This window comes from Lathyrus oleraceus, chromosome 3 (genome assembly GCF_024323335.1).
Source record: "Lathyrus oleraceus cultivar Zhongwan6 chromosome 3, CAAS_Psat_ZW6_1.0, whole genome shotgun sequence".
Lineage (NCBI taxonomy): Eukaryota > Viridiplantae > Streptophyta > Magnoliopsida > Fabales > Fabaceae > Lathyrus > Lathyrus oleraceus.
In genome coordinates, this window is record NC_066581.1 from 301,890,987 (window position 1) to 301,906,088 (window position 15,102).

At 32.9% G+C, this 15,102-nt stretch overlaps 1 protein-coding gene across 1 annotated transcript; it reads right to left on the reverse strand.

Annotated features, from left to right (window-relative positions):
- Positions 1-11,158: 11,158 nt before the first annotated feature.
- Positions 11,159-14,898, reverse strand: LOC127127239 (protein SCARECROW). The gene is made up of 2 exons (NM_001427617.1): positions 12,414-14,898; positions 11,159-12,069 (listed from the first exon to the last, which is right to left on the reverse strand). The coding sequence occupies exons 1-2, from the start codon at positions 14,411-14,413 to the stop codon at positions 11,610-11,612; spliced, it is 2,460 nt and encodes an 819-aa protein (NP_001414546.1). The 5' UTR covers positions 14,414-14,898; the 3' UTR covers positions 11,159-11,609.
- Between the last annotated feature and the right edge of the window lie 204 nt (positions 14,899-15,102).

A 15,102-nucleotide genomic window follows, 5' to 3' on the forward strand; every position in this document is an offset into this window, starting at 1 on the left:
AGGTTCCAAAATTGATAAATTTAGTTAGATCCTTTAGAATTAGATTGAATCAAGGTTGTTTAGGGTTTAGATTTAGATTTTTAATTGATTTTTCTTGGGCTAGAAATTTAATATCAATATTTTGTGATATGACCATTTTACCCCTTAGGGGTTTATTTTGGTATTTTGACAATATAATTGCATGTTCCCTTATGAATTTTTGACATAGCTTTAATCAAGTTTTTGACTAACTATTACATGTTCCCTTAGGATAATTTATAAAAAATTCTAACCATTACATTAGGATTTAACCTAGTTCCTTAAATCAGTTCTAACCCTCTTAGTCAGACTCTCAATCAAGGCATCCTTAATCATACCAAGCTGCGGATTATACAAGATAAGTCAAAGGCCAACACTTGGTAAATACGATTCAAATTATACGATACGATCCTTAAGTAATAAGGGATGATGAGACGGAGTTTCTCATATCCTTGTCTAGAGTGAATTTGTGTACGGGACGTATGCCCTAGCTATTCAGAGCATTCACCTTTATTTATAAACTTTAGTGCAATACGAATCAAGTAAACTAACAAGTCTTCTTCACACAAAATGAGGAGAAACAAGGAAGATTCTTCCCTAACAACTTGTCATTTATGAGAAGTATCATGCGCCATGAGCCTTAAGCAATAAGGAATGATGAGAATAAGTTTCTCCTATCCTTGTCTAGAGTGACTTTGGGTACGGGGCATATGCCTTAGCTATTCAAAGCATTCGCTCTTATTCAAAGACTTTAGTGTGATTCTCGTCAATCAACTGTCAAGTCTCTCTCTCTCTCTCTCTCTCTCTCTCTCTCTTCACCATTACAAGAAACAATAACGGAGATTCTCCTCCAGCAGCTTGAAAGTTAGGATGAGAATTACATGTCACGAGCCTTAAGTAGTAAAGAAGGAATGAGACTGGAGCTTTCCTACACTCATTTTGGATATCTTTGAGTGCTAGATGTTTGGCCCGTTGCTTATCGTATCCACCTTTACTCATAGACTTTAGTGTAGTTCTTACCCAATAACTATCAAGTCTATTCCACTATTCCAATCAATCATTCATTTCTTTGCCTCCATCATCTCGCTTTCAGCCCTAGTGGGCCGAACTACGATTGCTCTGATTTCCTTATTGCACTATAAGGATACGTGGGCAGGAGAGCCCAGTTTCTTCGCGAGCTACCCTATTTATTAAATCAATCATTCTTCATTCATTCAATCAATACCATCTTTTTGAGATCAAATATACTTCTCCTTAGACTCCTTGTACATCATTTTAGGACGATATAGCGACAGTCCACCTCATTAATCGAGAGTTGTTTGGTTCATTCCCAAAAATTTAATTCAATATTTATGGGTTTAAACACCTATTTGCTCTTCGATTCAGAGTCTATCTCTTTCATGGATCCAAGATATTATTATTCTTTGATCTCGAACTGTTTGTTCCCCAACCAGTGATATACTGCTCCTTGTACACAATAATACTTTCTCTTGGGCCTCACATATACCATTTTAGGACGATGTAGCGGCATTCCATCTTGTGAATCAATAGTTATTTGGCTTGTACCCAGACATTTAATCTAGTCTTTGTTTTTGGCTTTACCCTATAGCGGTAACCATGCTAGCCTATGTATCGGTAAAAGCCAGTTTCACTCTTTGATTCCAAGTTCTTTCCATTTGTGGGTTCCTTTGATACCATTCTGTTGGTACAAGTTATACTTTGCATCACTTATCTCCCTCTTTGTTCTCTTGGTTCCATGAACTACGATTGCTCTGACTTTCTCATTGCACAGTGAGAATACGTAGGCACGAGGATGCGAATCCTTGGTGAGCATACTCCTAATTATTCCTCCTTCCGCCTTAGGGCATCATCCATATCTTTCATGATCCATTATCTACCTTCGATCATGAACCGTTCACCCTACTGACGTACTATTTCTTTGACACTGAAACACACTTTCTTTGGAATTCCATATATACCCTTTTAGGACGATATAGCGGCATACCGCATTTGTCCCTAGAGTTGTTTGTCTCATACCTATACATTTAATTCCTTCTTCTTTGGCTAAATATCATATTGTGGCAGCCATGCTAGCAGTGGCGAAACTGAGGGGGGACGTCGGAAGACCACGACCACCCCTCAACTTTTTATTTTTTTTTAATTCATATATATTAAATTACTAAAACATCCTTATTTTAAATTAAAATTATTTTTTATTTTTTATTTTTCATTCAAAGTTAGGTTAAAATACAGATAAGGTAAAAAACTTTTATCTTTCCTTTCTTTCTCATATGGGTTTGCTACCGGCACCGGAATCGGAACAGATTAAAGTGATCGGCATTTAACAGGTAAAAAACTTTATTCATTCTTCTTTTATAAAAAGTAACAAATTAAAGTGATTGCTTGATTTGTGTTTTTGAGATTTTTAGGGTTCTTCTTTCTTGATGTGTTAAAATAATCTATATGAGGTTTATTAAGCCAATTCATAACACTGTAATTTACAAATATAGTTATACACTGTAATAAGGTTTATTTAATCATTGTTGCTGCTAATTTCTAATAGTGAAGTTACCGGTATTTGAAAACGGATTAAAGTTGATTAATTAAGTTTATTAATTTTTTTCTCTTTTAATTTTTATGTTCTCTAAATTGATTTTTGGATCTGATATGATATTATAGGAAGAGTAAAGACGAATAATAGGAAAATTAATTCTTTTTTCAAAAGGAAAGCATGTGAAATTGAAAGAGAAGAGAAAGATGAAGAAATTATAATCCCGACATCCGAATCTGAAACAGTTCTTGAGAATCCAACAATTGAAGAGCATCATGGTTTTGAAAATTTTTTCGAACGCGGTCCTGGAAAGCGTCCTCCGATTCGGCAATATCCACCAAATCAAGTGGATGCAATACGAAGAGCTTATCTAAAATGGGGTCCATATCAAATTCATTTAGAAAACTATCCTTTGTCCGGTAACGAGGATCATCTGAGAATGTTTCAACATACTTGGTTTAGCATATTTCCATCATGGTTAGAATATTCACCATCTGAAGATGCCGCATATTTCTTACCATGTTACCTTTTTAGCAAAAAACTAAGTGGACGTCCCGGATCACTTGTCTTTATTTCTATGGGTTTTAGAAATTGGAAGAAAGTTAGGAATGGAAAACATTGTTCCTTTCTTAAACACATAGGGAAGGATCCTTGCTCACCACACAACAATGCAATGAAAGCTTGTCAAGACTTGTTGAATCAAGATGGTCATATTAGAAATGTTATTCAAGTGCAAAGTTCAAGTCAAAGAATGAATAATCGATTACGACTCAAGACTTCAACTGACACTGTTTGTTGGTTAACACTACAAGCTTGTGTTTTTAGGGGTCACGACGAAAGTAGCAAATCAAGAAATCAAGGTAACTTTCTTGAGTTATTGAAACTTTTAGCATCCTACAATGATGAAGTTGCAAAAGTTGTGTTGGAAAATGCTCCACAAAATTGCAAGTATACTTCACATCAAATTCAAAAAGAGCTCTTGCAAATTCTTTCTAGTAGGGTGAAAAAGAGTATTCGTGAGGAAATTGGTGATTCCAAATTTTGTATCGTTGTTGATGAAGCTCGTGATGAGTCAAAAAAGGAACAAATGGCTCTTGTATTAAGATTTATTGATAAAGTTGGTTTAATACAAGAGAGATTTTTTGATGTGGCACATGTTAAAGACACCACATCTTTAACTCTTAAGGAAGCAATATGTGATATACTTTCTCGATATAACCTTGATGTTTCTAACATTCGTGGCCAAGGGTATGATGGTGCTAGCAATATGAGAGGAGAATGGAATGGTTTACAAGCCCTCTTTATGAAGGATTGTCCTTATGCATACTATGTTCATTATTTTGCTCATCGATTGCAACTTGCATTAGTTACATCATCAAGATAAGTCAAACCTGTTCATAAATGTTTTGAGAAGCTGATCTTTGTTGTAAATGTTGTTTGTTCTTCTACAAAGCGTCATGATGAGTTACAAGCTGCCCAATTAGAAGAAATTGCTTATTTGTTAGAAATTGATGAGATTGTAACTAGTAAAGGTGCAAGTCAAGTTGGTACATTGAAACGAGCTGGAGATACTCGTTAGGGATCACATTACGATTCAATTTCTAGCTTGATAAACATGTATGAAGCAACTTGTTTAGTTTTAAAAAAATTGCAAAAGATAGAGGGAGTTATGCTACACGTGGGGATGCAGATAGTTGTCACAATTACTTGAAGGCATTTGATTTTATATTTATTTTGCACTTGATGAAAGAAATCATGGGAATAACAGATATGCTTTGTCAAGCCTTACAAAAAAAATCAAGATGTAGTTAATGCTATGAACTTGGTTCGTTCAACAAAACATCTTATTCAAGGTTTAAGAGAAAATGGTTGGGATATATTGTTTACTAAAGTGGTATCTTTTTGTGAAAAGCATGGTATTGAGATTCCTGATCTTAATGATGTTCATTCAACAACAAGATTTGGACGCTCCCGTCTTGAAGAGAATCAAGTCACAATTCAACATTACTTTAAAGTTGAAATCTTTTTCACTACCATTGACAAACAGTTACAAGAGTTGAATAGCAGATTCAGTGAGCAGGCAATGGATTTGTTAACTCTTTCTTGTTCTTTATCTCCTAAGGATGGATATAAAGCTTTTTGCATTGATACTATTTGTTCTTTAGTTGAAAAATATTATCCTATGGATTTTAGTGATCAAGAGAAGAATAATTTGCAATTTCAACTCCAACATTTTCTATTTGTTGCTCGTCAAACATCAAACTTGAATAATTTATCAACTATTCAAGAACTATATTCATGTTTGGTTGCATCTGGGTAGGCTGAAACTTACTTCTTGATTGATAGACTACTTTGTCTTATCATGACTCTTCCCGTTTCTACGGCCACAACTGAGAGGTCTTTTTCAGCAATGAAAATTTTTAAGACTAAGCTGAGAAACAAGATGGATGATGGGTTTCTTGGAGATAACATGACAGTATATATTGAAAGGGAGATTAGTGCAAGCATTAGTTCGGAGTCAATTATTGACGATTTCAAGTCACTCGGAACGCGTAAAATATTACTTTAAGGTAGTTTTAAGTCATGTAATTTAATTTTTTAGTAATTAACTTTGTATTTATTTTAACTTTAATTTTTATTTAAAATACTATTTACATTTTATTTATAATCTTTATTTTACGTTAGCGGCCATCCCAAATTTTTTTATCTGGCTCCGCCACTGCATGCTAGTCCACATATCGATTAACGATGTTTCCCTCTATGGTACAAATCTCATTTCTCCTATGGATTCCAATACACCTTCACCTTAGATTTCAAACAATACATTTTCAATCACTGTTACCAAACCTTTTAATTATGTGACTTTTGTCATTCATTCTGTTCATCTCCATGATGCATCCATGATTCTACCTTCATTCACTCCATGTGATATACGGGTTATCTTTGAGCCAAGTACATTACATCTTGCATCACCCTGTGAACCAAGAGCTGTTTAGATCATTCCCAAACACTTAATTCACCTCGTTTTGGTTTTACCCTATAGCGGCAGCCATGCTAGCCCACGTACCGGTAAAAGCCAGTTTTACTCTTGGGTTCATGTTTTCACCCTTGCTGGAGTTCAAAACACTATTCTTTGGTTTAGACCATACTGTTATCACAATTCTTTTCACCTCCTACCACTAGTTCTTTGAACTACGGAACTCTGAATTCCTCATTGCACTATGAGGATACGTAGGCATGAGGGCCATAATCCTCACCGAACACTTTATCCATTTCTTTCCTTTTCTCATTCTTTTGTGAGTAATCTTTAGATAACACCTATTCGAGTGAGAACAGTCAAAACGGTTCCCATGGAGTACCATGGATGTTTGGGGTGCTAATACATTCCCCTTGCATAACCGACTTCATTACCCAACATATCTCTTTTCCCCGGGTTTTATCGATGTTTTTCCCTTTCTTTCGGAAATAAATAAAGTTTGATGGCGACTCTGTTGTATGTTCGAGTGTGCGATACGTTCGAGTATATTTCCGTTAGCTTCAAAGAGGTTTTAACCTTTCCCTCGTGTTATACTTGGCACCCACTATTTTGTCGATATACCCTTTAGTAAAGTCATCGATTTTTTTTACAATATGTGAGTATGTAAGGAAAATTTCAAAAGTATATTGGAAAATTTTGAAATTGAAGAAAATATACTGGAAATTTCACTATTAATATCGACAATTTTGTTTTGTTATGCAGAAATACCGAAAGTTTCATAATTTATGGTATATTCTGGTATTGCAATCTATAAATTTGAAAATTCTGATATGCACCAAAAAGTTCCTATATAACTTGAGTATTTAATTTGTTTGATTTTTTTTTGCATTAATTTGTTAAGTAAATAACCAGATAAAATATTTATCCGATAAAATATAGAAATACAATTCTAAAATGTGATACATATATAAATACAAAGCAAACTACGATAACTTCATAATACTCTGGTCCCTTCAGTACAATTCTCTCTCTAGCTATCAATGATGAAAGATAATGGACAATCATCTCTCTCTAGCTATCAATGATGAAAGATAATGGACAATCAGATTTCAACTTTATCTAAACCTAATGATTGTTATTGACAAAACCAACAACAATGATTTTCTACCTGCTTATATACATAGGTGGATCAACTACAATAAGAAAAAAAATTAATGCTTTGAGTCATGTTTATTGAGGTATCATAACGAGCAATGACAATAATAATACCATGTTGTTTATCAATAAATTGTGCACATGTTAATACTTTAGATCAGGACTGAAATATTTGTCATTTCCATCATATGAAGACTAAATTATAAATAACATACATATGTAAAGACATTTAAATCTAGATAAAGTTGAAAAGTAAACTTACAACGTTTGTGTTGAAGAACTGCGTATAATCTTCACAGGAATCTGTTGACGAGTCTTCCGATTTGGGACCGTACAAGCGAACCATTATTCTGTATTATCGAAAATTTTGAAAAAAGATGAAAATTCTAATATCCCAAAAATTAAATTTTAAAAATTTCTTGAAATTATCAAAATTGCCGATATTTTATCTCGGTGAAGTACCAAAAATTTTATAAACTCCAATATAATTATATATTTATTTTTTCAAAATATATCAAAAAATTTAATATTTCCGTAAATACAAACTTTCAATAATTTACGGAAAAAAAACTATACCAAAAATTTCGTTTTAAAACTACTAAAAATTTAAATTTTTTCCATTTATTGAAAGTTAGAATTTTTGACAAATGGATAAATATAATTAGAATTTTTTTAAAAATATAGAGAATGGGGGAGTGGAGTTTAAAATGTCGGTGCCAGATTAAATCCTGAGGAATATACTCTAGTTTATTTTTTATTTTGAGAGTGTGGTATTTTTAAATTTTTTGTGGAAAGTGTGGTATTGTGAAAAGGGGGGTAGGGAGGGGGGAAATTTCGAATAATAAAGAGTGAATAAGTCGTGCAATGATTAAGGTTCATTAATAGTGATCTAAGGCCAACTATTGTAAGATCCTTACATACTTGACACATTACTATCTAGCATGTGATGCACTTAATTCATTGCATGAGTCGTACAGTACTTGATTTATTTCATGAATAGCACCACTAATGCATATAACTTTCTTGACATTTGGCTTATTGCAAGTGTGGGTTTCTCTTTCCAATTAAAACAATTCAATTATAAATGAATATATATAAATATAAATTAATTTACAATAACTCAATTTTAATTTTAATTAATTTAATTTAATTTTTAATATTCTTTTTCATTGTATGTTTTAATCATATTCATACCGAGCTCTTAATTTTAAAAATATTTATTTTGCTCCTTCAAATTTATTCTTTCTGTTCATTTTTTTAAATGGTGTTAAATATTTTAACGTTTTGTTATAGCCATCAATATATGACATTCATTCATGATAGATGATATCAGATAGATCTACATTTTTTTTGTGAAATTAGGAATTCGTTATTGTCTAAGTTTCTTCATAAAATTAGGGATTCATCTTCTTTTCAATCTTGCGTTCTCTTTCATTATTTCGTTCTGCTAAGGAATGAACATTCTGAAAACAAAGAAAAAAATGTGTTCTACAAATCCGTCTCGCTCTTATAAAGTGTCTGATAATAGGGGAGACGATACTAAAAATTATGAATCAAGTGTTTACTCTTCTTTGAAGAAGTAATGGAGACTTAAATGTTTGTGGGGTAACTTCATTGTGCTTAGATGTGTTATAATAGTTAATAATTTTGGAAAGTAATTTTGAGGATGTATACACTATAGGGTAAGATGTCTATATTTATTCACTAATTTTATTTTGGAATAGTGAGTGATGTTTTCTTGAATTTATAGAGGGGATTATTCAAATTAGGTGTGACTATTTTGATTGGTTTTATGATGAAGTGAAAGATGTGAATCACATATTTATCATGAAGCAAAAAAAGATGTTGGAAATTTTAACAAAAGAAAATGAAGATCATAGGCATAAAGTGGTTCAATACGAAGGAAGAATTGAAAGATAAAGAGACGCATCTGATGCACAAAAGCAAGAGTTAAAAATACTTGAGATGGCTCTCAAAAATACAATGAAGTGGAAACAATGTTTTGTATACTCAATTTTGCATATAAAGTTTGCATCATTTTTGGTGGAACATAAACCAAAACATTAAAATAATCCAACATCAAAATTAACCTCAACCAAAAGACAAACCAAATTATAAACTAACATTAATCTTATTCTAAACTAATATAAATCTAAGTTGTCTTTTTTCTTGGAGTATTTAATTTTGTCTGAGATGAACTGAACCTGGTGATATGACCTTTAATATTCCATGTTGCACTTGATCTTGTTGTAGGATATGGTGATCCAACACTTATTGATGGTCTCCTAATGTTCAACTTTAACAATTTTGTAGCATTTATTGATCCATCACCTTGAGACTGAGTTGTCTTTGAAGCAGTTCTTGATACACTTGTTAGAGTCTGAGTTTTCTTTTTAGCATGTATTAATTCACTTGGCATAGCTTGAGTTGGTTGTGTTGCCTAAGATGAGTTGCTTGTGTCGCTTGAAATTGACTTGCTTGAGATTTACTTGTTTGAGGTTGACTGGCCCAAGTTGAATGATTTTGACTTACATGAGTTGATTGTGGAACCTTACAAGTTTGCTTATTATGACCATTTTTCTTGCACTTGTTGCACTTAACATGCAATCATGTCCTCCTCATTTACGATCAATTTCATGAATTTTACCTTTCTCGAGATTCACTTTCATTTTTGGTCTTCCCGCCATCTTTATGTAGAGTGGTGGTTGCACATCTAGATAGTCTTTTTTGACCCATAAGTTAGATCAATTAAAAGGATAAAAAATATGATAAATATCATCTCACCATCATTGACCCCAACATCATTCACCTTAGCATAATTCATTTCACTATCTTTGATCCAAATATCATTCGGTTCACCATCATTGACTCCAACATCATTCACCTGGACTTCATTCTTCTCATTGTCATTAGCCTTAAGATCATTCACCTCATTTACATCCCTATTCAAATAAATTTCATCATATGTTTCACTATTGACAACTTCTTCATACAGTTTTCAAATCTCATTTTCTTCATCACGGTACGACATTATCAAGGTTTATAACTTCATCCTCTATAAGACCATTATAATACTCAGATTGAGATAGTGGATGTTATACATAAATATGAACACTTAAGTGTAGCTTACATAAATCAGCAATATCTTGGACACATTTGTCATCACTCAATATAAACATTATCAAATGTTGGATCCTTGTATAATATAGTTTAAACTTCCTTATATCACATTTCTTTAACTACCCCTACCACCTCAAAATAGTTTCACTTATCAAGATGACATCTTGACTCTGAAACAATTCCTTCATAATTGGACAAGTCATCGTCTTAGAAGGAAACCCCATGATGAAGAAATACATGAATAAATTCATCCATTTTTTACCTAAAAAGAAAATTGGACAACTTAATTCACAATCATACAATCGTCGCACACGAACATGGGAAGAAAACCCTAAAACCTTAAAACCAATAAAAAGTCCTAAAAATCTAGAGAAGATCATAAATCCCTCACATTAAGATCCAAAATCCAAGAGACTAACATATGAAGAAATTTTACATGAACATAACACAAGATCCTAGCAAATCCATACTTGTTTTCCTCATTTTGTTTAAGCAAATAGCAAGATTATCACACTCATCTTCTTCACTCTCACTTCAAACTCCGTTCTTTGTAATCTTTCAAGCACTTTCTTTGTTCTCATTCTCTTTAATTCTTAGAGACTAAGGGTGTGTTTGATTTAGTTTTTAAAAACAGTTTTTTTGTTTTCAAAATTTATAAAATTAAAACTTGTTTGATTACAATGTTTTAGAAAACTGTTTTTAAAAACTCTTTCATTTTTATTGTTTTTAAAAGTGAAAAACAAAAACAGGTTTAACATGTTTTTCATTTTTAATTTTGGATTTCTGGATTTCTGTTTTGATTTGAGTTATCATTTTTTATTTTCTCATTTTTAAAACTGTTTTTAAAAATAATTTACCAAACAAATATTTTTATTTTCTCATTTTTAAAACAGTTTTGAAAAGTCATGTTACCAAATAAATTTTTTAATAGTTCTCTTCTTAAAAATACTTTTCCAAAACAATTTTATAAAACATATTTTAAAAAATGAAAAACAAAACTGATTCAAACGGACCCTAAATTTTCTAATTTTACTTTTTGAAATTAAACCATCAATAACAACAAAAAATAATAATACATGACTCAACAAATATTATTTCACCTTAAGCGACAATTGACCTTTTAAAATGATTTTGACTAACACAACATACATTAGTCTATTTGGAGGATTGAAGGGATTAAAATAGATGTTTTTTAAGTTAAAAAACCAATATAACCCCAATTAAAAAATACTAATATATATATATATATATATATATATATATATATATATATATATATTAAACAAAACACAAAAAAAAAAGACTGTAAAATTCAGTACCCATAAAAGTAAGAAATATCACAGCAACATCCTCATGAATTCTCCTAATAAAACAAAATATATCACATTAAATGTGTACCACTTCAGCCATTTTCAGATCCCTCTCTTCTATTATTAAGTACTTTTGTGTCATCACTGAAGCCGTACACATTTGGTAGCAAGAAAAATCACATGCTCTTCAAACACCTAACAATATCTCTTACATTTTAATTAGAGCAACAACATAGAGATACTACATAGCATTAGAATATAAAAAATCAAAACACCAACAACCGAGCTACTCCAACTCACCAGGTCCACATCAGGCCACTCACATAACAACTTGGATAAATCAATCTCAACCTTCCGATCTCCATCAACAATTAAGATTATCATAACTAATGACAAGTGACCGCAGATAATTCACTTTCATAATTAAACAAAAGTTAGTTATGAAAATATATTATCTGCAGTCACGCAGTTACCAATATTAGTTATGATGAGGAATGATAGTGTTGGTATGATAAGGAGGTCTCCAAGCAGAAGCAGTAAGTAAACAAAGATCTTTCCAACCAAGTTTAAGAATACCATTATCTTCAACCAAAGTATACCCTTCAGAAGGGAACATACCAAGAAGAAGACTAGCTTGAGTAGCAGCATTACCAGCCAAAGAGACACCTCTAAAACCACACTGTTGAAGTTTTTCTCTCCAATTATGAAACTTTATCTCGCCACTTCTCGATGGCCCTCCGACCGCAAGTACATTACGAATCTCTCTTGATAATAGCTGCTGCTCCACCACATGTCTCTCTTCACTCTCTTCACCATAGCTTGAACCAAGAGAATCAAATAGTGCTGAGTAGTAATGTATTGCTTCCACAAACCTTCCTAAGAATGAACCTGCATTGCTCAGGTCTTGTTCCACTACTGTTACCACTTTAGGTGCCAACCTAAAAACATAACCAAAAAAAAAACATGCAAATCCAATGAAAACATGAGAAACTTACTATAAACACCATCATGATAACACATATAAGCTCTTTTTGTTTCTATCTATTAATTTATGCAAAAACATAATCATGGCTTCCATTTTACCTTTTGAAGAGAAAAAGGTAGACATAAAGTGGAGCACTATAGTCTATAAAGGTAAAAAAGAAGCATGTAAAGTTTTGGGAAATCTTTCATGAAAAAGTGTTGTTTTTCCATATCAGCTACCACTAAATCATGTAAAATATATACACAGAATCAGTTATATATTGAAAAAGAGTAACAAACTATAACTTTTACTACCAACCTTTGCAAGAGCCACAAAGTGTTTGTATCTGATCCAGTTACATCATATAAAGAATGTTGTAACCAATGAACAGCAACAGCTTCTGATTTACTCACATTCAGCTTCTCAACATCAATGTTTCCAACTTTCTCAGCAACAGGAAAGAACTCAAAAGGAAGACCAAGTTTATTAGCAAAGTCAGACAAACGTTTACCAGTAGCTTCAAGTGTTTCCATGGAAGTACCTAATCCAGTGAGTCTCACATAAGGTGGACCACCTGGTCTTGAAGCAAGGATATGAAAAAGACCAGGCCATTGTAAGCCTTGCATTATGTCAAGATCTATGATGTGAACTCGTTCTTCTCTTTCAAATGCTTCTTGTATAGCTTGGTTAGCAGTGAAGTGAGAGAATTTCACAAATGGACTAATTCCATTGAAGACTTGAAAAGCTGAAGCAACTTTTTGATTGTGTGGTGTGTGTGATGAAACTGGAAGTGTTGCATAGATTCCTAAACATGAACTCACTAGTCTAGCTGAAATGGCTTCCGAGAAATAAGCTGCTACTCTTTGTGCCGAAGTCCCGAATGGAGTCGAGAGCTGCGAAATCTCGAGTAACATCTTGTTTGCTTGTTCTAGATTCTCTGCTGATACAGCTTCTGCGCATTGGAGAAGAAGTGTTAGAAGGTGCAAACCTTCTTCATCTTTCTTCTTCTGTTCTTTAATCTCCTCTTTCTTCTTCCTTGCTAGTGCCAACTCAGCAGAAGTAGTAGTAGTTGTTGTTGCAGGAGCAAGATCTTCTGGATGTTGTTGAAGTTGATGTTGTTGATCTTGTTGAGTGGATAGTGGTTGTGAAGGTAAAGTAACCAACGAAACTGAAGGGTTGTTGTTGTTGTTGATTTGAGTAGCACCCCAATTGGGAAACATGTTTTGATTTTGGTTTTGATTCAGAAGAGTTGAAGAGTCAGAAAAATGTAAACTTGTTGGAACAACATCATCAACACGGTTCATGAGTTTCACTGAAGAGTTATTAACATTTGAAGCAGCTAAAACATTACCATTAACATTAACACCACTTTGTTCAGTGCTGTTTCTTTTTCTCTCTGGAACACAAGTGTTTGGTTCTGTGAGAAGACGGAGCCTGTGTTCAAGAACAAGAGCAAGGTTTGGATTGCAAGGATATATTATCTCTCTAACATTGTTGATGAGTTGAGGAATGGAAACACTGTTTGAAGTATGAATAAGATCCTTCAAAATACCGTCAATCCAGTTTGTTGTAGCCGAGGTTTCTTCCATTGAAGGAGAAGAACTAACAACATCAACAACAGTGTTAGTGTTGTTTCTGTTGTTGCTGCTGTTGTTGTTGGTTCGGTTTGTTTGGTTATTTTGAGATGGAAAAAGAGGTAAACCAGAGAATCCACAGATTTCAGGAAGAGTGTTTTGTTCTTCTACAAGTGGTTGTTGGTAATGAGTGTAGTTTGCAGCAGAGGTAGAGGAATTGTTGAGGTTGGAAGAACAAGAAGAAGGTAGCAACATAGTGGAGTAGTTGGTTGTGACGGTCACAGTAGGGAAATTTTGAATAGCAACGTTATCTCGTGACAAAGCAACGTTATTATTATTATTGTTAATAATACTATTATTATTATTGTTATGATAATGATAGTTATTATTATTATTATTATTGTTATTATTATTACCTGATGAGGCTAATGTTGTTGTTGTTGTAGTAGTGACACCTTTTTGTGTGGTTGCAGGTAAAGAGCAATTCAACGAGGAAGTGTTGTTGGTTCGACGAGAAAACCTATGATAATCGTTGTTGTTGTTGTTGTTGTGAAGTTGAAGTTCCATTTCAGAAGCCATTCTTTTTCTGAGTAATTTTCTTTCAGAATGATGAGGTTGTTGTTGTGGCATGTTGTGAAAATCTTCAGTGCTGATGTTGCTTGAGTTAGAGGTACTATTGTTGTTGGTTTCATCAGGAGTAGTGTTTCCTCCTCCAACACCATTGAACAAAGCACAAGCAGCCATAATGAGAAGAAGAGGAAGAAGATGAATATTGAGTTCTACTAGTAAGTAAAGAGAATGAAATAATAAAGGTGGAGAATGGACATAGACATAGACATAGTAGTAGTGTTGTGTTGGTTTAAGAGGGAAAAAACCATGTGTTAATGTTGTTGTTGGTTCCAAAGTTACAAGGAGATAACGTTGTGAAGATTGAGACAGTAGCTAAAGGATTCTGTTCTCTCATAGGACTGAGTAATTGAATTGAATGAGAAAGGATTCTCTCTCTATAGACTATAACACAATACAACACGGTTCTCTATGCCTTTTGCCTTTTGGATGTTTCTGATATCTCTCTCTTTCGCATGGGGGAGGGTGGAAAAAGGGAGGGGTGTGTTGGGTAGAAGAAAATGTGAATCAAAACTGCTCACGGCGGCTAGTTATTCGTCTTTGTGTACTTTGTTTTATCTTTTCTATTTATATCTTGTTAACCATATATTATTATTATATGCTCGAACCACATGTATGTATAGACTATTGTTTTTCTTTTCATATACTACCCAACTTTTTTAATCACAAAAAATACTACCAATTGTGAATGCATACATTACATTATAGGTATAGTCTTTTATTTATCTAGTATTAGGTATCTTATAGCATTAGCATGTTAAGTTTGGAAAAAGTAATTTTAAAAGTGTAAAATTGATTTTGAAGTA